The 26,911-nt window shown below is 40.7% G+C and overlaps 3 protein-coding genes across 5 annotated transcripts in view; 2 read left to right on the forward strand and 1 right to left on the reverse strand.

Annotated features, from left to right (window-relative positions):
* Positions 1-7,894: 7,894 nt before the first annotated feature.
* LOC112565887 (von Willebrand factor C domain-containing protein 2-like) lies at positions 7,895-8,916 on the reverse strand. The gene is made up of 2 exons (XM_025241752.1): positions 8,493-8,916; positions 7,895-8,077 (listed from the first exon to the last, which is right to left on the reverse strand). The coding sequence occupies exons 1-2, from the start codon at positions 8,746-8,748 to the stop codon at positions 7,932-7,934; spliced, it is 402 nt and encodes a 133-aa protein (XP_025097537.1). The 5' UTR covers positions 8,749-8,916; the 3' UTR covers positions 7,895-7,931.
* Positions 8,917-9,850: 934 nt separating this feature from the next.
* Positions 9,851-18,566, forward strand: LOC112577424 (putative GPI-anchored protein pfl2). Of its 3 annotated transcripts, XR_003102045.1 has the most exons (7): positions 9,851-12,202; positions 12,330-12,615; positions 13,233-13,328; positions 13,589-13,682; positions 14,169-16,692; positions 17,330-17,463; positions 17,629-18,566. XR_003102045.1 is itself a non-coding variant. In XM_025260501.1 (4 exons), the coding sequence occupies exons 2-4, from the start codon at positions 13,303-13,305 to the stop codon at positions 15,900-15,902; spliced, it is 1,854 nt and encodes a 617-aa protein (XP_025116286.1). In that variant the 5' UTR covers positions 9,851-12,615; positions 13,233-13,302; the 3' UTR covers positions 15,903-16,812. The 3 variants fall into 3 exon arrangements, 1 of the variants encoding a protein (XP_025116286.1); XR_003102044.1 differs by having other exon boundaries at positions 9,851-12,615; XM_025260501.1 differs by lacking the exons at positions 17,330-17,463; positions 17,629-18,566 and having other exon boundaries at positions 9,851-12,615; positions 14,169-16,812.
* A 1,507-nt stretch (positions 18,567-20,073) lies between these two features.
* LOC112573218 overlaps positions 20,074-26,911 on the forward strand; it is a 21,879-nt gene continuing 15,041 nt past the window's right edge. The window contains exons 1-4 of the mRNA XM_025253382.1: positions 20,074-20,545; positions 21,847-21,875; positions 23,011-23,031; positions 23,310-23,330. Coding sequence (XP_025109167.1) covers positions 20,446-20,545; positions 21,847-21,875; positions 23,011-23,031; positions 23,310-23,330 — 171 coding nt within the window. The 5' untranslated portion in view covers positions 20,074-20,445. The remainder of the gene's footprint in view (positions 20,546-21,846; positions 21,876-23,010; positions 23,032-23,309; positions 23,331-26,911) is intronic.

The following is a 26,911-nucleotide window of genomic DNA, read 5'->3' on the forward strand; positions in this document are numbered from 1 at the left end:
TAAATGAAGACTTTTAGACATACAGAAATGTCAATGATGGTATTTTAGACAGGTGTGACTGAGGCTACACCTTTAGCCTTACGCCTACTCTACGAGATGTGATCACTGCAGTAGGAGGATGTGTCAGCGCAGCTGTTACTTTGGAAAATAAGCGAAAAGAATATTTTTTGTCTAAAACAATTGTTGATGTTTTACTTGTCACTTTTTGTTCTATCTTCAGTATGAACACTAACAACTATTGTTGTCTCATGTACACAGGGAATAGTGAGCGATAGCGCAGCGGCATAGCGTTTGTGGTGATTGCACTGAGGGTTACGGGCTGTGGGTTCGGATCTTTCCTCCCGCACATTTTAAATGTTGCAGCTGCTTACTGTCTGGACAATTTGGTTTTTAAAAATCATCTTGCAGACTTGTCAGTGCCAATGATGCACTCACAGTGATCTGTGAAGGTGAACTCTTTCTGTGACCTATACACTGTGACCTTATGTCAGATCTGTTGTGATAGGAATGAGAGAAATCGTGATAGCTTAGGAGAAAACTTGAGATGCTTCCATAACTGTGGTGAATTCTTCTTCTTTGTTTTTATGACACCAACAGCTACGAGTAAACACTCTGCAAAGGGTAAATAACAATGAAGACAACGTTGTATGTTTGTGTCTTTGAAATATTTATCATTTACTCCGTGAATTTGTCAGGAAAATAAGATGATATCATCTAGTGCCGAGGTAGTCTATGTCAACACTGTAAAATCAATGTTTAAGTGGAAATCTGCTCCTAAAACTCAATATTCTTCAGGCGGTTGCCCATGTCGTAGACCATGACAGCTGTCAGGGTCCCACACCACTGCCACCACTTGCTAATCTCCAAATATGTCTTTTCACAAGGTGAAATGTTCTCAAATGGATCACGCAGTGTCCTTGTCAGGTCTCTGGATGAACACTCCAAGGGATGTGAGCCTCCTGCTGACAGCTTGTGTTGCCCGATGTAGGTTGACACCTCGGTCCTGACAAACACTGGAGTCTGGAACTGGCTCTGGAGGCCTGGTGGTACAGACGCCATGTAACATCGCTGACTGGTGCTGGTGGAAATGTCGACTCCAACTTACAGTTGATTGTTTTTAAGGACATTTTCACCTGTCCTGAGGTAAGTGGTTTCCTTTGAAGACCGTCGACATGCAAGACATTATGTCTAACCGACTAAAATCTCGACATTTCTGCACTCGGTGAAAATAGGTTATCTTGGTTCCTGAATACAACATATTGCACACTTAAAGGGGACATAACTCTGGTTGGTAATTTCTTACTTATCCAGCTCCCCTAAACACCCTAAGGTAAAAGAATGCTAGTAATACAGTTTAGAAACATTAATTTCTTCCAGACGACTTTTACATTTGGTATTGCCAGACATGGAAGAAATTCAATTACTCTTTCCTCAAATTATATGTCTACAATATCTATCACTGTGAAATTGTCCCTTCAAGCAAGCCTTTAAGAAGTGGGTTAATTGCACGAATGTGAACGTACGAGAAAATAATTATACTCAGAGAACATCTACTCTCTTGTTCTCTTATTTGAACCAGCTAGGGGTTACTCAAATTGAAAGTACGAGGTACTTTTCCCTGTTTTGTCTTTATTAGGGTTTCACAGATCGTGGCCCCATGGGTGAGAAGCCTGTGAAGTCTAAGTGTTCTACTATTTGCAGGCCACAGCCCATGTCGGAGGGGGGGGGGAGTAATTACTACATCCTCTACCGGTGCTTCAGTAGCATCCCACATATAAGTGCATGCTCTGTGATGGACACCGGCTGTAGTATCAAGTTCAGAATTTCCTGCTTCAAACTGTAGCCAAGCAACTGCAATCAGACCTCGAAACGCTCCTCAGTTTCTAAATGTTTGCCTTAAATACATGATGGTCAGGCGCGAATGCAGGTCATGGAGCGATGACCTATTTTGAAATGTCAACACATCGCTGTTGTAGTCTCTCTTCACATCTGAAAGTATGAAGATGTCAGCTGAGTCAGTAAACAGAAGGTCAGTTTGTGATGTTGTCGCTGAGCCCCGATAACGGACGTCGCAGTCACGTGCACAGGCAAGCAGCAGGTCATAAGGCTAGCTCTAGCACCGCGGGGCCGTGAAAGCCTCGCAGACTCTGGCGTGACAACATGGACAAGACGACTTCAGATCGTGCCTGCAACATTCTCCTAGTGATTGCAATTCACACAAAAAGAAAAAAAAAAAAAAAAAGAAAAGAAAAGAAAGAAAAAGGAAAGAAAGAAAAAAACAACTGAGTGTGCACGTGGAGAGAGAGAAGAGCAGACGCCGGCAGGAGCCCGTGATGGATTCACCGCTCAACATGATCCAAGAACGAATGTGTAATTTTAAAACCAGTATCAAAATTACAACCCTTTGCTATATTGTTTGAAACTTTTATCAAGCGACGAAAGCTTGACTGAGTTTTCGTGTAAACATGTCGCTTAAAACTTAACTTGATTACAACTTTATTTTTCCATGTTGGTGCGGATAAACCGAAATATTACGATTCTCACCGATACACAGACTCAGCGGCTGACTGGGGACCGAACATCATAATAACGGTTTGTATGGTGAAAAAATATACAGCTCAACATATAATTAAGGTAAATGACAATCCAACAAATAATCCAAATTGAAACAGTGCTAACCAGCAGGAAAACAATAATTTGACCTCACAGCTACATTCTCTCACAATGTGGTCACACTCTCCATTCACATCACAACTCAGCGAGCATCAACGCACACATGCACGACCATCATCATAAATATTTGACAAAGGAAAACATTCACAAATTATATATATACAATAGCATGTTCCGTGACATTACTGTTAGGTCATACTTGAAACAGCAAAGAAGGCGGACATTTTATAATAAATAACTTGTGTCACTGAAGTAATATTTGATGTAGTCAACACATTATGTGAAAAAGAAATGATAATCTTGGTGAAATGATAGATAATTTTCCGATAAGGAAATATGATCTTAATGAAACGATTGTATTTTCAGAATTGTCATGAAGCCTGGCGGATGCGGAGAGATATCGTTGTGTCTACACAGGTCGTGACTGGCTGACATATTGAGCATACAGGTGTACTTACATTGTAAACACAGTCTGTAACATTTCAGTGCAAATAAACAAAAATTTCCTCCAAGTTTTTTATTCATTCCCGAAGGATAGCGTAAGAGTAAAATGGTGAACTTTACAAACAGGAAGATGAAGAACAAATCTTTTTTATTATTATTTTTAAAACGTTATTGAAAAGTTAAAAAAGAGAATACGAGTTCGTGATGTCGGAGCGGTAATGTAGTAAAGTTTTGCATTTATTTTTTTTTTCAAATAAACATGATATACTTAGCTCATGTATCTGCCGGGAGGTTTTCTCAAAACATAACCCTAAAAAGCCAGTGATCAGGTGTGACAGATTTACGTGAAAGATTAAAATGTTTGTGTAGTCCTGATATTTGACTATCATTCTAAAAAATTCTCCTCGTGGATACCATGAAACGAGAGCTATCCAATTTAGAGTAAATGACAAACTTCACTTTCAAATAAAAGGACGATGAAAGTATTTTTTAAAAGCCAGTTAAAGTGCCAGAAGACAACAACAGTCAGTGAGGATGGAGGCGGTCATGTAGTATCGGGGAGGAGTAGTTCTTCCAGGAACTTGCTCATGCGTGACAGAGTTTTGATGAAGACTAAGTGTCCATGTTGTTGTGTGAGATGAGGGAGATGAGGGTGCTCACTTAAATATTCTCTTTTACAGTTCGCTCTCTCCTTACTTTGACATGAGAGTTCTCGCCTTATTCTCACATCACAACGTGTGTAGCACCAAGGCATAATACTTCCTGAAGCAAGACCATCATTTCATGTTTCAAGTCATTCATCGGTCCCTCCTTGTCCCCCGGGTACTGTCTGTCACTTCCCAATGAGATATTTTGATCTTCCTCGTCTCGAGCAATTAACGTCCAGGTGAAAGTCGAGCTTCTGATGACTGGAGACCGCCATGCCTCAAGGGGGGAGAAAAGTCCTCGTGTGGCTGCTGAAAGTGTCTGTTATAACGGAAGTGTCTGCCAAAGATGCCAGCCAACAAATCATTAGGAAACCATTTTGTTGACTGCACGGGGGGAGAGGAACATAGACTGTGGAGGAGGTGGAGCTTAAGAGGAGAGGGAGTGGGAAGAAAGGGAGAAAGAGAAATCACCCTCAGAAAAGGATAAAGAAAAAAGAAATGTAGATAAAAGATAGGGAAGTCGTTCTCAACTCTGAATTAAATCTTTTCACAAGCGCCTCCCATATTTTTTGTTCTGCTCACTAAACCCCATATTACTTGAAAATACTTAGTTTTCTCGTGCTGCAAAGATGTCAAGGTACACGACCAGGCATCCAGATACACGCACAGCAGCAAAGCGGACAAGTCACGTGGCTATCAGACTAGTGGCCGACAGGGAGACAAGCAGGGAAAGAATGAATTCACGATTGCTTCCCCTTCTCGCTGGTTTGCTCGCTTCTGCTTCTTGACAAACCAGAAGTTGACGACACATTCGATGTTTTGACGGTATGGCAGTTATACCTTATACCTGGTCACATTATCTAACCCGCTTTCACAACCCACTGGGATTCAAGACTAAGTGCATTTTATCTGCACAAACATCATAGCGGGGCTATCAAAGGACATTTTCATCTCTTATTATAAAAATATGATCTCTCTCTGCCTCTGCAAGATGTTTGGGGTAGATGTGCTGGTAAAATGGCGTGGGACAACGCTGGTTGTACCTCAGTGTAATAATTGTCAAGTATTGGCAAGTGACACATACACAACCTGAAGTAAATATAGTATTTTATCCAACAAACAATTTTCTCTCTCGCTGCTGTGAAAGTTATTGACACCGATAGCGAGTGAGCACCTCTACCACAAACACCTTACCAGACAAACGTTTTAGTATATCAGTCGAGAGCATAATAAACGATGTGCTTCTAACAGTGACCGATACAAGAGTGCATGCATGCAAAGCTTAATTGAAATATCATCTACGATGGCAGGTAGGAGACACTTTCCTATTCCTTCAAGCATGGTAAGCAGAGATATGGTAGACTGTACTGTCACACAGACCTTTATGCAGCATCGTTATATCTTCATAAACATGTTGTTATTACTTGTTTATTCCGCCGACAAATGTGTAAGGGAGAAAACTCTGCTGTACACTGTTTTAGAAGTTAAAGAGTTCTTTCCCTTGATAGCTGATTTTAGTAGGCAAACATAACATCTCACGACTGTCGAGTTATATTGCATACAGGTGGGGAGAAATGTTAAGGCAAGTGAAAAAGAGTTACATCTCTTAACACAGGAACAGGAAACAATTAATTTGAAGGTTTGAATTTTTCAAGATGTACATTTCGTTTATAAAAAAACGATGGCGACATGTGAAGACGGCTAGCGATTGTTTTTACCATTTTAAGTCTGTTTCTGACTCTTAAGCCGCTTTTTATCATCTTAGTTATGTTGCAGTGATCATCAATTGGGAGTTCTTTTTGGCTTTACAATTACTATCATTTGAATTTATAAGAAAGTGCAATTCATGATAACATGACAACATCAGCAACAAAATACTATGTTTAGCATGTTTCATTAGCAAACAGTTGGCATGGAACTGCATTATTGCATGCTATACTTGTATACAACAGGGCTCTTAGCACTCTTGAAGTGTTCGACTGTGTATGTATACCTGCATAATTTATGTGGTAATGTATCCCTCCGTCCGTCAATCCGTCCGTCCGTCTGCTTTCGTGCCTATGATTTGTTGAGAAGACTGTTATAATAACTATTACTATCGGTAACTACGCTCTACATATATTTTTAGCATTTGTTTGCATTTAACTCGCTAATAAAATCTCAAAATATTAGCTAGTAATGCACGTTTACAATCATGTTTATCATGTTAATACCCTTCGCACTATTTGTCCAAATTGATCAAACGTCTCTCTCGGTCCTTTATACAACTTATTTTTATTGCAACGAGTCCATGCAGTTGTCTGTCCGTGGATGCCAAATGTAAATCATGAGACTTCTGTTTGACAATAAATTAAGTAAATCACGAGGCAAGAAAAATGTCAATATGTTTACGACAGTGTAATTAACGGTGCCTCCAACCGAAAAATATTCCACCTAAGTGCCCGGATAAAGGTGGTAACTCGTTCACATCTTTGCTGCCCTTACGCAGTTAGAGTGAGTACAATCTAACAAAGTCTGGCATGCTCATTCTACAAACGTTGTCATGGCAACAGGTTTGCTGATACATTCTGTCAAACTCGTTCTACTGAGTGTGTAAGGATCACAGAGGTGCACGCTCACAAGAAATATTTTACATTCGATCCCGTTCCCTCGAGCCGATACTTCCGGTGTCTAGACCAACTTCTTCCAACGATTACAGACATTACCAATACTTTTTGTCGCCTTGAACTGAGTCTCTGTCTTACTAGGGACTGGTAAGACCCACTTCTATCAAAGCCAGCCTGAATGCTGAATGGGTGAAAAATCACAGAAATAATCTTCTCTTCTCTCGAAAGTACTTGAACACATTGTCCTGCAGCAGCACATGGATGGCACCGAGGCTAATGATGTCTTTCAGCCTGCTAGTCACCCTGTCGACAGGCGTACAGCACTGAGACAGATTAGGTTCCAGGGCTGAATGATCTCTTGAATATGTCTGACGATTCTGGAGGCTCATTACTTTTTCTTCTGGACTTGCCTGCAGCCGTCGATACCATCAACAATGTGATTTTATGCAAACGGCTTTCATCGACCTTTGGGAATCACTGCCCAGAGGTCCGATAGCTGAAATTATATCTCAGCCAAGGTACGCAATCAGGGATTTTTAAACTGTTGTCTGCCCCTGGTCTCCGTAGATGCGGTGATCCTCGTGGGTCTGTATTGGAACCGCCTTTGTTTACGATGTCTGAAGTCTCTATCACTCGGTCTGGTGGTTATATTTATTCTCTGTACGCAGACGACATTCAATTGTCCGTTTCTGTTGCCCCGTCAATGTTGCTGTCTACCTTCATGGCGGTAAAATACTGAGTGGTAGGATGGATGCTAGTTTATAAGTTGCAGATGAATGCGACAATAACTAGTCATGATGATTAGCAGAAAACATGGACAGCAGCAGGTGAGTGTGTCTTGTTCACATTTTTGAATCATAAGACAGGATTTTATAGTTGGTGTATGCACTTGGATGTACAGCTATATAAGTAACATAAACGGCCGTTGGTATTTCTGGGTGTTAGGTTCGCCAATATGGAAAATTGTTTACCCTTCCCCCTTATCACAAACCTTAACTCTTGATACTGTTGACATTATTTAATCCCCTCTCTATACACAGATCACTGGAACAGCAAATATTCTTCAGCGAAGGAGATTTTCTAGAAAATTTAGAAACTTATATTCTTTCTCTGCATGTATCATCTGTTTATAGGGCTGGCTGCCGTGATACAATCTTAGTTGCTGGCTGAGTAAATTATTTCTCCTCCACCCAGTGAATTAAAGTTTATACCAAGCACATAAGTATTTTCTTTCCAGGCTTACATATTGACGGCCATGCATAAGTGTTTATATTTGTATATATAATGTACAAGGAGAGTAGCTGGTGAAATATAATTAATTATTATTAATATTTCTCAAATGCGTTTTACTATCTGGTTAAGCTTTCGCAAATGTTTGACCAATACACTCTGGCACATGAATACACAGACTCACGTGCACAGACAGCAAACATGTGTGTGTGTGTGAAAGAGAGAGATAGAGAAAGAGAGAGAGTCAACATTTAAAACGATGGAGATATATATATAGAGAAGAAAATGTACCACGTGGTTTTAATCAAATTTATTTTGATTTTGCTATCACTCAGTTGGCTACGCTAACACACTCTGCCATCAGACCCGACAGGTAAATAAGTCCACCGGTGGGACACACGCAGGTGGTTCCATCGTTGATTTTCACTTGTTTCCCAGCTGGAATGATGCTTCCGTCAAACGCTCGACAGTTTTGACCTTTGAAAAGAAGTAAAACACACAAAGTGATAATTATTACAATAAAGGTGATTATCTAGGATACTAAATTTAGCAAAAAACCAAATATGAGGTATGGGTTTTAATTGTTTCAATGGGCTGACGGCTTTCATTCATTATATTCTACAACTGCTTCTCTCTTTTTGTGTACATATAGACCATAGAGGTAGGTGTGTGTGTGTTGGTATGCATGCGCTACTGTGTTTGCTCGTATTAATGCATACTGTTTCTTTGAAATACCCGAAGTGCTTTTAAACCATCTTTCTTATCCTTCCCCACAGACTGTCTTATTCCCGTTGCTTCATTGCATGCAGAGAGAGAGAGAAATGAGAAAGACTGATAGAGACAGAGGAGGACGAGAAAATCGGAGAAACAAAATGAAGACGGTTGTTGTTACCGTTGGGACACACGGGACAGCACTTGTCGGGTTGGCGCACGGGGTCGACACACGAGGGCATCATGCAGTCGGCCACAGCGCACGCCGCCCTCCCGTCCCGACAGAAGCAGAAGGTGCAGGGGTCGGGCTTGTACTGCTCCCCCTCCGAGAAGGTGTGACCATTCCACGTGCACACAGAGCCCGGCGTTGTCAACACAGCCGCCTGTGTGCACCAGGCTACTGATGTTGCGGCAACAACAAACAACAAGGAATTCATGGCCTCTTGTCGTCTTCCTGTCTTTCTCTCAATTCTTGTCTGTAAAAAGCTCGGTTAGTAACGATGTTTTACTCAGTGCTGTCAGTAGGGCTGGGCACACGATTTGGCGACAGTACAAAGGTTTGTGTATGTCTTTGCCTTTTACTCCACTAGGCAATGGTGCGAAAGGAACACCTGTCTCATGCCATCATGGCGTCTTTCGCACTCTTTATCTCTCTTTATCTCTTGTCACAAGCCTGTTTTGTTCGGATGAGAACGGAAAACGCGCGTGCGCGTGTGTGTGTGTGCGCGCGCGTGCGCCCGAGCGTGGATGTGTCTCATAACGGCCGCTTTTTCTTTGATGTAAGGATCACTGAGGGCTCCACTCTTCTGAATGGTGAAGATGGAGAAAAAAAGAGATGTTTGCTGACCATTGAGTGTCCGTGACTGGGACGGGGCAAGAACCTGTTCTCTCTGTCTGTCTGCAGTCCTGACCAAACTGTGAAGTCCTAACTAAACTGATTAATTAATAGTGCAAATTATTTATGTGGAAGCTGTTGAGTTTTTTTTTTAAATTATTTTTTCGTTTTCTTACTCTGTCTTCATCATTGGCTTGTGGCTGGTGCGCTGGACCCAACTGAACAGACGAAGGGCGGCAACTGCGCACAGACTGTGTAGTGGATTACCAGACCTGACGGCAGTTACCAAGACTTGCTACAAGTGAACGTTTGCCGAAGACTTTTATTATGAAAAGTGAGAAAGGATGAAATTTATTGCTATATGTTTGAATGCATGGTTAATTAAGTAATCATTTTCTTTGTCGCTTACTTTTCCAATTTTATATTTATTTCTTAAAGTCAGATTTTCTTGGTGTTTTTATCTAGCTGGTACATAGTTGTAGAACTGCAAGTCACATCTCTCTTTCTCTTTTTATATACTATATATAATAAATCTCTGCTTTTATGATTGTGCATGTCTATGATTCGTTCTTTGTGGATGTCTCTCTCTTTCTCTAGTAAGTATAGAAAAATAAATTGATAATCTGAATATAAGTGCTATTTATTACTGTACACTGTAATTCTTTGTCAGTAATGAAACATTTACTTCACACATATTTGCAGGTCAGTTCATTACTGTTGTTCCATCTTATAATAGTTGTTTGTAACATCACTAAGTCCCAGAGCTTGAGGAACTAATGAACTACATATCAACATGGATACCTAGCTTCTAGCCGGTGTTTATACACAGCCTGTGTACGATAGCGAAGCTCGTAGTTTTTATTTTTTTTTTTTTTCATGAGTTGACAGTAAATATAAACAGATGGAACCGATTCCCCGACATCTTTGTAATCCATTATACTATTTAGTCTTAGAATAAGTCCAGTAGGAATACTCTGTTTCAGGAAGACTCATCTGTATATACCCTTTAGGAATGAATGTTGTGGGACTCACTACAGTTAGAGTTTCTTGCTCAATCAGACCAAGTGAAGGTTTTTATTTTCACTACAAACTCAACAAATACTTCATTTAAGTGTTTTCTTGTGAGCGTCAGTTGAAGTGTAGGGTTAGAAAGTTGAGTGTGTGCAGAACAGTTGCTGCTGATGAGGGCCTAAAGAAAGCTGCAGTTTTGCAGGTGGAACATCATTGGCCATCGCGCGAGTTAATGAAGCGTGAAATGGAAGAGGACACACTGGATGGATCATGCTTGCCGCATTTCCTCTTGTTTACACAGATGTAGCATGAAGGAATCATGTGTTTGAGAATGTGAATGTTCAGGATGACAGCTGTCTCTCCGCTGCTCGTCGGGGCAGAAAGAATGTCTCAAATGTTTAAAGGAAAATAGCCACACACCTCCGATCCGCCGAAACTTTCATGTCGAGCAAGGTTGTGTTACCACTTAAAGACCTAGTATGGTGCAAAATCTTTTCTAAACCACTGAATATAGCTCAGTGCTAACAAATACTCATCTTAATGTGGATCAACAACTCTCTAACTCCTCTGTTGTCGAAATTCATGTTTACAAATTATTGCGAAGAAAGATTCTAAAGTCATGGCGGTACGATTGTACACAAATTAATTAACATATTGTGTGAGTTTTCCCATAGTCTAAAATCTTATTAATGTAAATGTAATCCTGATGTCTGTGTTGTTTCAAGAGTAGTGGAGGTCTTTGCTGTTCTTGTCCACCCTGGGCAAGTGAGTTCTCTTCTTACAGACAGCAGCCAACCATCTTCATCTCTTCGGCCTTTCTGACTGTCATCTGTTTGATTAATGGGAAATTAAAGACTGTCCTGGAAGTTGTATAGATGACTGATGTTTCTTTTATTGAAGACCTGATCTTTGTGATGATCTGACTGCTAGGTTTTATTAGCAAGAAATGAGCCAACAGCTGAAGACAGATCCGACCTCTTGTTTCTGTATTAGCAGCCCTACAACACAGCCTCATGTTGTCCTTCCTTCTCCGCTGCACCCTTGTAAGACCTTCGTCCTTTAATGTTTATTTAGACTGTAGTCTACATTATTATCGTAAACCAAAGAAGTTATCAAGTAAACATTTTTAGAACTGGAAAGAGCTGTGTGGATTTACAGAAACGAACCTCATAGTACCTTCCATGTAAGTATACTAAGATAAATATTTTTCCCTACCTTCAAGATTCGCGTGTGTCATTTTTACTGAAATGTATCCAGCTTTGGAGATCATAAGAAAGATAAACGAAAAAAAAAGTTGAAGGAACTGGCTCTTGCCTGGGGGACTCTACATGCAAGTCAAAGATTGGAAGTGAAGAAGAGGATGCAAAATGTCAAACAAATCATCACAGGCGTGGCATTTCACTAGACGCACCATCATCTACTCCAAGCACCACCAAGCATCCTCCAGGACACCTCAAGAGATGCTGTTGTAGATCAATGGACGAGAAAAACAAATTCATCTGTATCCATTGTAATAAGTTTTATGTGCAAAACATAGCAAATGGTAGTTTAACCAACGCCTACAGTAAAAATCTCTCGATATATAACTCTCACATGTACAGTGTTGTGCAATATTATTTGGAGTTTATAATACATTATAATGTTAACTGGAAAAAAGATTAGAACAAAGTGTTTTTATTCTGATAAAGTAGTAAAGTTTTTTTTACAATAGAGTCCAACCGACCCCAAGGTGACTTGTTCATGGTACTAGAGCAGGCTGAAGCTAGTGAGTGCTTGCTTTTTGGTTTAGTCTGAGTTATTCTGTAATTTTGTTGACATTTTATTGCTAAATTACAGTTTGTGTTAGTATCGTGTTAATTCCTTATTTTCTCACAGTGCTTTTCTCCACTGTGATTCTTTTAATTAGACATAAGAAGTAATGACTTGTCCTCATTAGCAGCCTTTCAGATAAGAGCTTTTTTGTGGTGAGCCGTCGGTGCAAACAAAGAAGTTCTCCCTAATGACAAGAGATGACATGTGGGGCCAACTTCTGGATTTGAAGAAAGGTATGGCTTGGTTTCCCACGTCAACATGACAGACCAGCTCGCTTGAAAAACTGTCATTAAGTGCAGGTCGTCTTCCGAGGGTCCTGTAAATTCGTCTAACGAGCGCTGGTCTTGTTTGCTCACACAGAGCTTCCTTACCTTCTGGTCCACAAACCTCTCACCTGTCGCCACCTCAGGCCTCGTGGGGCAGAGACCAATTTTGGAAAAGTGTGGCCATGTTTTGATACCTGGACAACTACAAGTAGGTGAAGATTACCTGTATCGGTGAAAGAACAAACTATCTGTTTAAATGGCTTCTCATGAAAGTGTCTTACTCTTGTGGAGTTTGTTTATTCTGAGTCTTAGACTACAGACGGCGTCTACTTTTGGCGATCCAGGTACCGCAAGACAATGGTCACCATTGGTGACGAGAGGTAAATCCATGATCATATATATATGTGTGTGATTACATGCAGAAGATGCACATGTTTGTGTGCAGAGGCGCGCGTGTGAGAGAGTGTATAAATAATATGTGTATAAGTGTTCGTGTGTTTGTCAATTATTTTATTGTGGTGTCATTCCCTGCTTCTATTGCCGCTAGTTTACAAGACCATTATTATCCTACACTTACAAAATCCATTAAGAATTAGTTTAAACACCACTTTAGCAAATTGAGAAAAAATACTTTAGAAGTATATCCTTAAACTGATTTTTAAATTATATTGTCTGTTAATCTTAAATAAAATTAAATGCTACTTTCGAAGCCTTTTACTTTATTTCACTGTTTATTCCTTTACTGATGTAATGTCTGAACCAGTACAAAAAGCAGAAAGAGTACAAGAAGAACAAGAAGAACAAACACAACTATGTGGTAATCTTCACTCAGTCTGTTATCTCGCGTGTCTGTCAGTCTTTTCTTGCGTGTCCCTTGGTCAGTCTATTTACTGCTTGTTTATCGCTTAGTTCAAACTACCTCAGCAAATGTTGACAGTTCCGACAGCAAGTTATGGTGACTACACTACACACCCGCCTCTCTGACTTCTGTTGTCAGGTGGACGCCAGGGGGCTGCTGGGAGAGTACCACGTGACTACCCGCCACCCCCACAGGTCGCCATCACACAATGAGACACGTGACTTGCTTATGTCGGTGAGTCAGGCAGCTACCGATGTGTCATCAACAGCCTTCAGACAACAGGCGACGACTGACGACACGTTGATAATGTAGAAAACGCGGGTAGTTTGATGTTACCGACTGCAGAAACTGTTATAAACATGGATTGTTCTCAACAAAATTTTTTTTCTTCTTGCATAATCAAGGGCAAGCTAGATGAATATCTATATAATATCTTAATTTCTGTAAAACTTTGCTAACAAGAGGGGTAACATATTATTTTCTCCACTTTTCAGCTGGTTTCCTTATTGGTATCTGTGTTGTGACAGAAAAATTGTCATCAATCACTTTGAATTGCTGCCGCATTACAACGAAGTGTTTCCTAGACTGGTATGTGGGTACCTCGTGTGTGTGTGAGAGAGAGAGGCGTGTGTGATGTATGAATAAAATAATGATGAAAATTTGAAGTGGGAAGTCAGATTGGTGAACTGCCAGGCTGGCTGGGGAAGATTATAGACTGATACACGGTAGAAATGCAATAATGCAATGAAGTATTATGTAACTAAACATCAATTAAAATTATTTTTGAAAGTTAGCCTGCTTTTTTCATCCTCTTCTCTTTTTCGTGCTTTTTTTTTGCTTTTGCTTTTGCTACATCCGGTCACTATTATTATCTTTTGGCTTTTTCTTCTTTAGTAAAATTAATTTGCGCGGCTATCTTACTCATCTTAAAACTAATTTTTTGCTCTATTATCTTCGACTTCACACAAAATTGAAAAATAGAAAAATAGGCTAGACAATGACAAATGATTATGTATAGTAATGATGCCTAACATTTCCATACACTAAGAAACGATTGGTGTTTTCTAAAAACAGAGAATAGCAGACAACCAAGTTGCTTTCCATCCATCCTCTTCAGCCTCGTCTGATCCGCCAGACCTTCCCACCTACCGCCAGGCTCTTGGCTTTGTCAGTCTGCGGAATCAATGGCAGACAAGGAATGGAGGAAAGGCTAATGGCAGAGAGCTGAGTGGCACTAAGACTGGTGTCACACTCTACCTGCCAGTGTCGAGGGCCAAACCCTGGTCGCAGCAGCAGGGTGGCCTCCCTTTGTCACCGTCAATCGATTCACATCGCAACTTACTGCGACCTCTGGTGGCAGATACAGCAGCAAGCGACTCCGGCAGCAGGGAGATGTGGCTCTATCCAACACCTAGTTACACCCTGTCAGATACAACTAGTTACACTAGCGACATCGTACCACAGTGGACACCCAGTAATGCTAGCACCACAAAGCTGATCTCAGTTGCGGCCCCTACTAACGCTGATATCATCCTCTCAGATACAACACCTAACAACATCCTGTCGGATACAACACCAAGTACCGCTAACGATAAAGAAACTTTATCAGATACAAAGCCTAGCAACGCCCGAGGTAAGAAAACCTCATGGTCTACACAAACAATCACTGGCTCCCATGAAACCTTGTATGACAGAACACATAGCAACACTCTCGCCATGGGGAGCCCCTCTGACAACACTCAGATTAGTACTAGAAACATAGAACTGTCGACACCTAGCAAAACAATGTTGTCAGAGACAACAACTAGAAGCCTTACCTTGTCTCAGACAGTCCCTTTGACCTCTGTCGCCGAGGAAATCCGACCTCATCTAGCTCCAGGTAACACTAGAAACACAGGACTGGCAACAGGTACGATGCCTAGCAACCAAGACACTCTGTCACGTGGCTCACCTGGAAACACTAGCAACATGGAAATCCTGTCTGATGTCCTCCATCTGACTTCGGGTACTGCACTATGCCATCCAAGGAAGGAAGGAATAACTGCAGATGTCGGGAAAACAAAAGAGGCTTCAAGTCCAGGACCGAACACACAGAGCTCCAGCAGAGTTCAAAGTCTCGATATAACAGAAATTCCCTTAGTTCACGAAAGCCTGAAAATGGTATCAAACAGAAGTAAAGCAGGTACCGGACTCCTAAAGGCGGCTACACCTAGCACACTGGGACAGCACCAGCTTCCTGATTCTGCAGTTTTCTCTGGATTCCAAGAAAAAAATAATATTTTATTAGAACTAAAATCGTCTTTTCTTGCAAGAAATTCTGTGACCTACGAAGACATAATATTACAGGAAATATCAACAGCATTTATCGCAAATAAATTCCTTGAGTCTGTAAACATTCAGCCTTCTCCACTCAGCATATCTTTCCAGACCCCTGCACCGGCTATGAAAAGCAAGACAGTTACTTTTGACAGACTTAACCCTCTCAGTGACCTTTCTCCTACAAGCGACCTCTTGACCTCCTTCGTGATAAATCCCAGTTTTGCATTTGCAACTATGCCTACCATACCTGCAACACCTGCCTTTGACACTGGGCGGACCAAGGATGTGTATCATCATCACAGGAACTTAGAAGACATGCAATATAATTCTGGAGGTGATGACAGTTTGAGTTATCTGTTGGGTGAACACAGTTTAAATGTTGGTCCGCTGACATCTTCAAGGTTGGAGGACTCTCTACCTCAGCCATCCAGACGCTTCTATCATTTCCCTCACATCATCTTCAATTCTCGAAGAGCAGAAAGAGAGTAGTCTTTTACCTACCCCATCATTTCTACTGGAAAATCAGCTTTCTTCTTTATCTATATTGACAAAACTAGTTGGAGACTTAGATCCGATATTTATTGTGTCGAAACAAACAAAACTCCCAAACTCCATGGAATACCCACAAGAATCTGAGGAACTCGCTTCTTCAAACATCGTTTCACCGAATTTAAGTGGTCGTCGTGAGATGTTTGTTTTTTCCTCTAGTTTATCACAAGCTCCGGCAACTTCTGCGACTACACTACTATACAAACCTGCTCCTCCTCCAGGTAGCGAACCTTTGCGAGAAAATTCCCAACTGAAAGTTTCCTTGGTAACCTCAGGGATATATGTGACAGATGATTCTGATGCCTCTTCTTCAGTTCTCCCAGTGCTGACAGTCTACAGCAAGAAGTGAGCAGTGCTTACCCTTCACCTTCTGGTACTGTAAGGTTAGACCATGGCTGGCCCGCAGACCATACGGGTAAGAACACCTCCACAGGTACCCCTCTGGTCCCCTCACCTGGTGTAACGGTGTCTCAGTGGATTACAGGTACAACCGATACCTTGGGTGCTGCTAAGGGAGGTGACTGCGGTGTGTCATCTACCAGCTTTGCCGGCGCAGACGACCACGTAGACTTGAAGTGAAGAGCGCGAGGAGGTCAGAACGACCCGCCAGCGAGGCCGGCCAGCCTAAGTGAAAGACAGCACGTGACACACGAGGGCTCCACGTCACCTGCAGTGTCCTCTACCTCCCACCCAGGTGTAGACAAAAGTCTACCTGCAAGACAAAGTCACAGTAAGCATCTTTGGTTTTTTTTCCACAAGGATGTTTACGGATGAGTGAGCGTAAGGTAGACAAACATCAAAGGACAACATGTAGAGTACAGGGTCCTACCCTTAGTTGTTTGCTTGGAGTAAAAACACATATTCCCCTCCCTCCCGCTGCCCCGACTGGACAATCGTGTGAATGACTCACAGGACTAGGCTAAACTAGTGAATTCATTTGTTACGATATTTTAGCTGTTTGCTAAGAGTTGACCATCCAGCTAGTCTGTAACTGTATGTTGTGCAACCGCCGCTAGACGGTCATTGCATAAGACTTCTTGAGGACAGATGATAGATGATGGTAACATTCTTCTCAAACTCCGTAAAACTTTGGTTATTACTTTTAAAAATCTTTACTTTTATGTTTATCAGATTAGTTTATTCCTTTATGTAGCATTTCTTTTCCTCTGCTTTTTATTTCTTTCCTATTTTATAACTCCTTTTTTTTTATTTTGTTCGTTTGTTTCTCGCATCTCTTATAGTCTCGTCAAACACATTCATGTAACTGCTACTGTTTATATTGTTTTGTTGAATTTTACAAACACATCCGAGCGGCTACTAACTAGGAAGGTTGTGTAACACCAAACATACACAACACTATGTCACAGCCCTCAAGGTTGGAGCTGCCATCGGGGTAGGACTAATGTGTCTGAGTCTGGTTGTCATGGTAATTGTGCATCGCAGCAGACGACGAGAACGGGGAAGAGATGGTTTACTTCGAGATGGAAGGCTCTTGTTACAGGTAAATTCAGGGTAGACGTTTCTTGTAACGGGTACATTGAGTATTATAATATTATTATAATTCTCAGAGCCCAATGGACATTGATATTGATATACTTATTCTTCAACGTCCACTATCAGGGTATAAAATAAAAAAGTGAAATCATGTTGGTTTGGTTGTTTTCAGAGAGATGACAACATAAGACACTGCCTACTCAGGGCCCCGAGATGGTACCCGGGGTATAGCAGAGGGCTGCACAAGGCGACTGGCAGGGAAGAACTACAAGAAACTGATCAAATGGGAATTTCAACTGTCTGTCACAAAAAGTAGGCAGGTGTAAAGGTGTAAAAATGATTGATAAAAATCTTTAGTAACACTCTAATAGCTATATCACACTGAAATGTTTATCAACAGCCATGACATATATTCCATAATTTCTTCACATGGTGCATGACATGCATCATTAGTACGTGTGGCAAAAGATTTTATTTACTTTTTTATATGGCCTTCCTCACTGTCACCCACTTCAACAGACAGGCCATTTTAAAATAGAAAATAGAGAACATCTATTCGTGGAGAGCCGAGATTGAATTCTCGAAAGGAAAGAAGATAAAGGAAACTATTAAACTCGTAGAGTGTCATTACCAGCCTCCATCGCCCGCTCTCCCCACAGACTTAGAAGAGAGAGTGACTGTGTTTATACCTCTCATGACGATCTCTTGCCGACAAAAGAGGAAGATAACCTGAAGTTACCCATATAACCAGCGAAGTGCCTGGGTTCCTCCTTTGCTGCCTCACTTTATCACAGCAGGATCGCTGATATTGCATCCATTGTATTCATTTACTTCTTCAGGAAGAACATCCTGTCCTGAAAGGTTTTAGAAATGAAATGATGGCCGCCCTCGTCATCGTCCCGCCCACAGGAGGCTAAACGGGGAAACAAGAATTTTCTCTTCTTTGTACAAGTGCTTGTAGTCGACAGTTTGCGTTTCTTTGATTTCACTTTTTAATAACAGAATTAGTTTTGAACAAAAAAAACTTTTTGATAAGATCGCTTTGAAGAAGTTATTGTGATTTGAAGGAGAAATTGCCTGTAGGAGCATTTGCAAAACTAATGAGTGTAAATAAATAACAAACACAACGGTCTCAGTGTTCTCGCTCATTATTGTGTTGACTGCCTTTACTGTCAGTTTATTTTCGTTAACAAGATAACAAGTATTTTTATTTCACCAGTGATTCTAAATCCCGAGTGATTCGTATCGACAACAAAGGCTGAAGGATTTCATGTGAAAAAATGGAAAAAAGCTATGTAGGTCAACATTTTAAACTCTTGGACTCTGTTCTCTACCACTGTTGAAACCTAATCCCATGTAAAGGTTTCCTGATGTTGATCCACTGTACCACTCGTGACTGGCATCCTGTCCCTGGAGTCATCGCCAAGACGCAAATGTCAGACGCCCTGCCTCGCTGGCTGCGGAAGACAAAGACGAGAGAGTGTGGAGGACAGAAACAGGAGCAGGAGGAGCAAAGATCGAGGCCACAAAGAAGAGATCAGCAGGAAAGGAAGCTTCTAATGATCTTATTTTTCTTCAGCGAATGGCATCGACGTTTGCCAGTCGTTGTCCGGATCTTCTTCCAGGGATCGTGACACATTGATTCCCTTCTGGAAACGACCGCAGCGACCTTCCGTTGGCTGCCTGGTGACAGACAGAGCATTGACCATCTTGACTCATACAGTTTCTTGAAATACAGTGTTGAAACATCACCACCACATTATGAGGATTCTGTGTACTAAAATAAGTAAATAAACACAAAACACAAAAGATAAAAGGAACTTTTAATAAATGCTGCAGTTAATAATTTTCGAGATAGTTTCGATACTGAGAAGCAAATGGCTTCCATTAAATCTGAATATTTTATGATAATGATTGTGCCATAACCATCTTTATTGGCTTGTTTGTTGTAAAGCTTGCGACTGTCAGATACTGAAAAAGATACGAGAGTTTGAGGGAAAATGTCAACATCAGTACCTGCGCGATTTACATGTGTTCTTGTCATTCTGTTATCGGGGTTATATCAGTGCAGTTTAGCCAGTTCTATGAACAGATGTCACATACAGAGAAAGAGCAGGCACCGAGACGAGAGTTGAACCCAGGACAGTTAAGCTTCACTGTGTTGCACACCGGACTGTCCATCCTATGACCAGGTGATCCTGTATGACTGGACTTTGACATTGGACATTTCGTTTGACATGGACATTAGTGAGTTGACAGATTAGAAAAAGACTTATAAATACTTGGGAATAAGACATAGAGACCAAGACTTATTTTTTGAGTCCTTGTCTGACTTGTAGTTCACGAGGTGCACTGTACTTGATGCTCACATCAGATCGTTGAGACCTCGCCCACCCCAGACGTGCACGTGCAGGTGAGAATCAACACAACGCCTCGTGCAAGGTGTGGTCGTGGAGAGGAGGGGTGTACTTTGTCACACAGGTGTAGGCTATGTAATTGTGTTTGTGTGTGTTAGAGTGTATGTGTGTGATTGAGAGAGATAAAGAGTTAGAGAGAGGCTATCAGCGTGTACGCACGGGTGCGTGCTTGTGCGTATGTAAGTGTGTACGGGCTTTAGCATGACAAGAGTGCATGATCATGCGAGCTAAGCATCTTTACCAACGATTGCTAAGCAGTTTAGTAACTCAAGGGAGACAACTTCCTGCCAGCCACGGTTGTCTCCTCATGATCACGACATTTCCCAATCTCGCCGCCCACCTGTGTGTGGCGACACCGTACAGCGGGTACGCGCCACCACACTGTGGTCGTCACCGTCTCACCACCTGGAGTGGAGCACTTGAGACTGAGAGGCGAACAGCTACACGACAAGGCTGTGCACCCCGAGTACACCACACACAACTCATCTTCACAACAATCTCACAAAGCTAACAACACAAACCTCGGATTGTCTACTTCGCCACAGACGACATCGCTTTTATCATCTCGGGGGATGCACTTGGGCTGCAACATGATCCACTCGGTCGTCGTGTTACTTTGTGTGTGCCTTTGTTTGTTTATCACCATTAACGGCTACCCAGCAGGATTTCCAGGTGAGTACAAAAATATCAAAGACATTTTTTTGAACTGTTTGTCATGGCGTCTGAGCGTTCGCGCAGTTTTCTGTCAGTTAAAATGTCAGACTTTAGCAGAGGACGAATAAACGTTTGATTTCTTCGATTTTTGTCTGCACGTGACACAGTTGTAGCCTCAGCTAAATGTCGACGGGTACAAGTGGAATGCGATTGATAAAACCGTGAAGGACCGCACCTAACAATGCAAAAGCAAACAGCGAAACATGTTTGTTTGGATTGTAGACCTTCTCCGTCTGACAGCAATGGAGGGCGACACACAGACACCAGCCTCTGCTCCTCACATCTCACGTGGACAAGAAATCATGTCAAGTAGTTTGTGGACAGAAGGATGTCAACTTTATCCTCACAGTCACAGTAGTTGGTTAATGAAACACGAAATTAACTGAGGAGCAAGAATGGTTGATCATAGACAGATCGGGTATCCAGTCCACACTGCTTGTCATGCTACATGACTGCTCCTCCGTGTGTGTGTGTGATAATTTTATTCCTGGGGTAGTGTTTGAATGTTTATTTGTTTGTGTAGCGTGTATCCAACTAAAATTCACATACACACCCACACCCACACACACTATTATCTGTTTGCACCGATGGTGACTGTCACTAGTTTTAGTTATTATTCTGTTCGTCAGGAACATTCTAAAGTTCTTCCCTCTGAAAGATGAGTTAAACAATTATTTGAGCCTCTTATCGAGGTCTTGCTTACTTTAGCAGCCGGTAAATCAGGATCCACACAACTGAAGGCTCGGGTGTTGAAGGCAAATATGCAATGTGATGTATCCCGGGTGCGTAGCAAGGGGTGTACTACAACTGTTTCCTGTCGACTCAGTGCCCTCTGACCTTTACTGATAACCTCAGCCTCGTTGTGAGATGGATGGGGCCCTGGGAGGAGGGCATCGGTGCAGTGTGTTTGACCTCCACCATAGTAGCAATAATCAGATATCAGGATCTGACATTAACTCTTATCATTTGTGTACAAAATAATTCTGTATTGTAATATTATTTAAATACGAAACTACTATATATATTATTTATTTCAAATATCTGCAGTGTTTACAATGTTGCAATGACAATCTAAATTATTAAAGCTGTTATGATATGAAACTCATCAATCTGTGATCACACATTGCACATCTCATTCTATTATTATAATTAGTATTTTTTGTGTCTGCTTCATCCACAAACAGTCCAATGTACATGTCGATATAATTCAAAAGAATAAATATAAACTTGTTTATAATCTACTTTTTGCTGTTTTGCAGAAAGACGTGTTTCGAGAGACCTTGACCAGGTACCTGTAGTTTTCTCCTTGTATGGGACCACAACATCATAAAAGATGTTGCAGAAAAATATAATGATATCAGAACAGGGGTTGAAGCTGAAATAATAGTTGTAATGATTGTTTTCACTCCAAAAGTGCCTTGTGAAAGCCGCCGTCTGTAATCATTTTGTGATTCCACCATGGCTTTCTTCGGGACAGAGACAATGACTGATGCTTTGAAACAATGTCCGACCACAGTGAGATGGAGATGGGGATGGGGATGGGGAGGGACTGTGTTCCAGACAGAAGAGGACTAGTTGGTACAGTAGGAGACACAGTCAGTGCCAGCTGCTTTCCTAAACATTTGTTGCCGGAATAAGTTGCTCACCTCGTGTTCACTTATCACAAGGGGAAGTGGTAGTTGTGAGCTGTGGTGGCCACTGGTGTTGTTACTGTTTTGATCAAATGGTTTTATATAGTGATAGCTCAATGAGAAAATTAGCTTGATTAAATAACCCATCACCAGTACCAGGCAATCTAGACACCTTTATTCAATTTTTGGAGCTACTCAGCTGTCGACTCCGCGAGAAACTTTGTGTAGACGTCACTAGCACAAGGGAGATAATTTACTTCGTCCAAAGGTTGAAGAGGAGAGTTATCGTTTCAATGACTCCGTGAACACTTGTCAGTCTCTCTAGTCGGGGAGATTTATGTCAGAGGAACAGCTTTCTTTCTTGTGCACTAGAGAGATCATGGTAGATAAAAACATGTCACAGGGAGGTTGACTGCAGTGTTACAAGTCGTAACTGTAACGCTGACCTGCTTACCTCCGCCTGAATGAAACAAAAGACGATCTGAGAGGTTTATCAGGGGAAAGAAGAGGAGCATACTCTTACTTTCAGTCGACAATGTCTTTAACACGCAGTAAATCTTTATTAGTGTACACCAATGTACCTTAGTTTTCTCAAACAACAAAATAAAACATATTTTAGAATAAAAGGCCGTCGGTCGTCATGTTTACCCACGCCTTCTGTTTGTAATTTGCTTTTCTGGTCTGCAAATTTTACTTTTCATAAATATACCTTTAGCAATAAAAATAAATATAACCTTTAGCAATAATTCCTACAAATTACACTTAATGATTGTTGCCTTTTCTGTCTTCCAGGCTGAGACTCTGCGCACCCAGGTGTGTAAACTTCTTCTTTATTATCATGCGATGTGTTTCCTAACAATGTACTAAGGTGCTGAAGTGGTTGTGTTGTATGAATTCATTCTCGTATTTATTATTTCTTATAATTTTTTGTTTTAAGAATTTAATTTTCATTGGGCATAGAATTATTTAGGGATGTCCAAATATGTCAAATATTAAAAAAAATATACAATAATTATCTACAATTAAATATAGTTTTATATTATATATAAATATATAGTATGCATAGTTTGTAACTGTCCATATTTTTTCAGCTGAAACGATTGCAAGAGAAGGTAAGGTACACTAAACTTTTTTGGATTTAGCTATATGACATTTCCTTATTGACAAATCAGCTGCATTTTACTTTTTGGTTTAAATTTCTTCTCCGTTAAAATAGTTCTTCTCCCCGACAGATCGGTTTGTGCAATTACTAATCATACAAAGACCCGCGATACAAAATAAGACAAACCACAATTACAGGAGGTACGATGATGTAGTAATCACACCTAATGTTACTATGAAACTTGTAAAACAAGGTGTTGTGGAATCGCTGGCAAAAGTGATTTGTTTTTTGTAGCGCTATTTCATGAACTCTGTATCAGATTTCCATCTGGAGCCATGAGATGGGGTTCGGCCGACTCCCGAGATGCGCCGCGCGCGAGAGTCAGCGAGAACGACGACAACGCGGAGTCGGACATCAGCAGCCTCGCCAACGATCCGCACGCCCAGACTATCAGCCCATCTCGGACAACCAACGAAAGATTCAGAGCTTGGGAAACTCTGTCAGATCAAACCTGTCTCACAGGTAGAGGAGTTTCATAGTCAGTTTGTTATCAAAGACAAACTGTTAAACTTCACACAGGCTGCTGTCAACATTACCCATAGTTATTTTTCACCTGTCGTTTGCCTGTATTTATTTTTCAACTGTCTGCTGCTCCGGAAGCTCGACCTCTGTGTTTATGCTATGAATTCGTATTTTTTATTTGCTAAAGCCTCATTGAATCCTACTGTATTTTCATACTTTGTATCTTCTTTAAAAGATTTTTATGTTATCTTCAGCCAAAAGCTGTTTTTCTTATATAGTAAATTACGGTACACATCAAGTTCTTACGATATTACTGTGTTAGTGGATGATTATGATGTTTGTTTAGTTTCAAAGAGCTTAGAAAGCGAGTGCTAACAAGAGCCTTCTCAGACACGAGTGGATAAAAAATTCAGCAGAAGGGTAATGTTACAGAAGTTCTTTCTCGCTTGTCAGATGAGGGAACCTCGAAAAATGTTTCAGTAAAGTTACTTAATTATTTTATTTTATGAATCATGTTTAATAGATTTGCATTCAGAATAAACACGCTAATCAACTGCAATATAAAGGACAACACGAGAGCCAAAACACAAGAACGAAACTTTGCCAATAGACGATGCTGCAGCGTGTGAAGAGATAGAGTTGTTCTGTCTCAGAGTACCTTGTGACAACTATCTTCCTCAAGGAGGGAGACGAAAGTCCCTCAGGTCTGCCAATGGAGGAGAGTCTGACACGAGGGCAGCAGATGGAGCCATCTACAGAATGTTGCTTCGTATGTACAGCAAACAGTCGACAGCAAAGTGAACTCTGGTCACGAGGACGCCCCAATGCGAGTATGACAAGTTTGCTTGACACTTGAGATGTCACATCCTTGTAAGTAATCCTTAAAATTGAAAAATCTGCTAACAACATCAAACAAACTGGTTAACATCAAGCTCTTTTTAAATCTTTATTTGCTACTCCATCAATTTTTTGGTTGGTGTGATTTTCATTTTCTCTTTCGTCTATTTCGTTTATCGGCGTTTTACTTCTTTCATATGTTTGCTTATTTTGTTTTGCTCCTGCTTCATTTTTTTCCTTTAATTCATTTCGATATATAAAGAATTGTTGGAGAACAATCACTTAAACATGATCAAGATTTTCTGATGGAGAAGAGGTTCTGATTGATTCTTAAAGCTGGGAAAGTTGAAATCTTGTGATCTGATGAATGAATGTGGGAACGCATTACTAGCTGACTTTTTGGTATGAGTTTGGACTTTCTATTAGTTTATCTATATATATGTGTGTGGAAAATACTGTTTAATCTCTCCTAAAAAGATGGAAACATTTTATTTTCGAAAGAAGTGCAGCAAGACACGACAGGAAGGACACACACCTTCCAAAGTGACAGTGAGTTTCGAGACGCAGTGAGTCTCAGGTGTAAAGGTAGATGATGATGGTTGGTCCCACACGAAGTGGTGGACTTGTCGCTATATAGAAGATGTTGTATTCAAGTGGAGTTGATTTTTGTAATAAATATGAAATATGTGTGACAGAACTTTTTAATTTAGTAATAATTAGTATTATGGTTTCATGTTCACGTTATTTGAGTGAAATGTAACTCCTAACTCTTACAAAAGGGGGAAAAAAAAGAATTATTTACGTACACATAAGAAGGAGATCAATAACAGTACGTTAGAAGTTTGTTTTCTCTTGCACATATTTGTAAACTGTTCACAGGAATCTTTGTATTTTCATTTTTTACATACACCATTGCAGTGCTGGAAGCGTTCGAAGTGAAACTTTTGAAATATCGACTCGCGAACAAGCCGGCTTTTCTGTTGAGAAATACATGCCGACTTCGAAAAAAGAAGTAAGACACACACACACACATTGTATGCTAGTGAATAAATGTTGAGTTTGTGTGTATGTCTGTGTTTTAAGGAGAAATAGCAGTCAAACTCAATGTAACTATTATCCTGCTAAAGACCCACTGGTGCTCCAGTCAGAGACCAGCAGACGAGGCTGCAGACCTCAAGAGCACTGGACGAGTTGGATCGCTCCCCAGCTGTAGTTGTCCATGATGTGCAATGTATATGAATCTGTTTGGAACTCACTCACAGTCGAACTTCCGATCCCACGTGTTCATGGCAAAAATCAAACCTCTGAAGTTTCTTAAATTATGTCCGCAGAGAAGCTACAGTCTGAGTTGTTCTCAGTAATATTCAGGACACAGATGTTGCGATTTTAAGCGCTCGTGCAGTTGTCAACTAATTACTGTCTCCTTAAATAAACAGCCACACATAATGGCAGTATTGAGATAAATTCTCATCCAAGTTGCTAGCCATTTTTGTGTTTGTTTCTAAAATAGCTTAAAAACAAGGTGATTTAGTGAAAGAACATATTAAAATTTAAAGACATCCATTTCATTTTCGTAAAAGAAAATTTTTTTTATCTAACACTTTTCGCTTGGCGTCCCTAATTGCCACTATTTCGGTTTCTATTTTCTTTTTTCGAGTCTAAAGCACTGACAGCTTTGATATGATACATATCCACAAACGGTCTGTGACATGTTGTTATGACATTCATGTAACACCGTGTCTCAGCATGCATATCTCAGCAGCAACTATGGTTAATTGCCTGCACCTGCTTACTCAGGCTCCACTATTTCCACATCTACTTCTGTCACAATAATTTCTCTGCCTTCACATACTAACTATATATTAATTAACCAATAATCGCAAAAGCCAATCGAAATCATTTAGTACAGACACTTTATCACGTTATATAAGGATTAATTTGTTTAGTTAGATAATCCTGTTCTCATACTTCACTCTTGTCTCTGTGCATATCATAAAAATGAAAGTTACTAAGGATTGGAACAGAGGGATAAATCATCATATTTGGATAAGGTGCTGATATGGGAAGTCCGCAACAGCAATCACCGAAGTGAGATTATGAATTGTAATGATTCACTAAACGACAATTGAGAGACTTGTTTGTTCTTATGGATTGCGGCGAAAATGACAGAAATAAACAAGGACACATTACAGTCCTGTGTACCCCCTTCATCTCTATATCAGAATATCTATT

Source organism: Pomacea canaliculata, linkage group LG1 (assembly GCF_003073045.1).
Source record: "Pomacea canaliculata isolate SZHN2017 linkage group LG1, ASM307304v1, whole genome shotgun sequence".
Taxonomy (NCBI): domain Eukaryota; kingdom Metazoa; phylum Mollusca; class Gastropoda; order Architaenioglossa; family Ampullariidae; genus Pomacea; species Pomacea canaliculata.

Coding starts and splice junctions, on each gene's coding strand:
- LOC112565887 (XM_025241752.1), bottom strand. CDS start 8,748: ATGAATTCCTTGTTGTTTGTTGTTGCCGCAACATCAGTAGCCTGGTGC. Junction 8,078..8,492: donor CTGTCCCGTGTGTCCCAACG/GTAACAACAACC, acceptor TTCTTTTCAAAG/GTCAAAACTGTCGAGCGTTT.
- LOC112577424 (XM_025260501.1), top strand. CDS start 13,303: ATGAGACACGTGACTTGCTTATGTCG. Junction 13,329..13,588: donor CACGTGACTTGCTTATGTCG/GTGAGTCAGGCA, acceptor TCCACTTTTCAG/CTGGTTTCCTTATTGGTATC. Junction 13,683..14,168: donor ACGAAGTGTTTCCTAGACTG/GTATGTGGGTAC, acceptor TTCTAAAAACAG/AGAATAGCAGACAACCAAGT.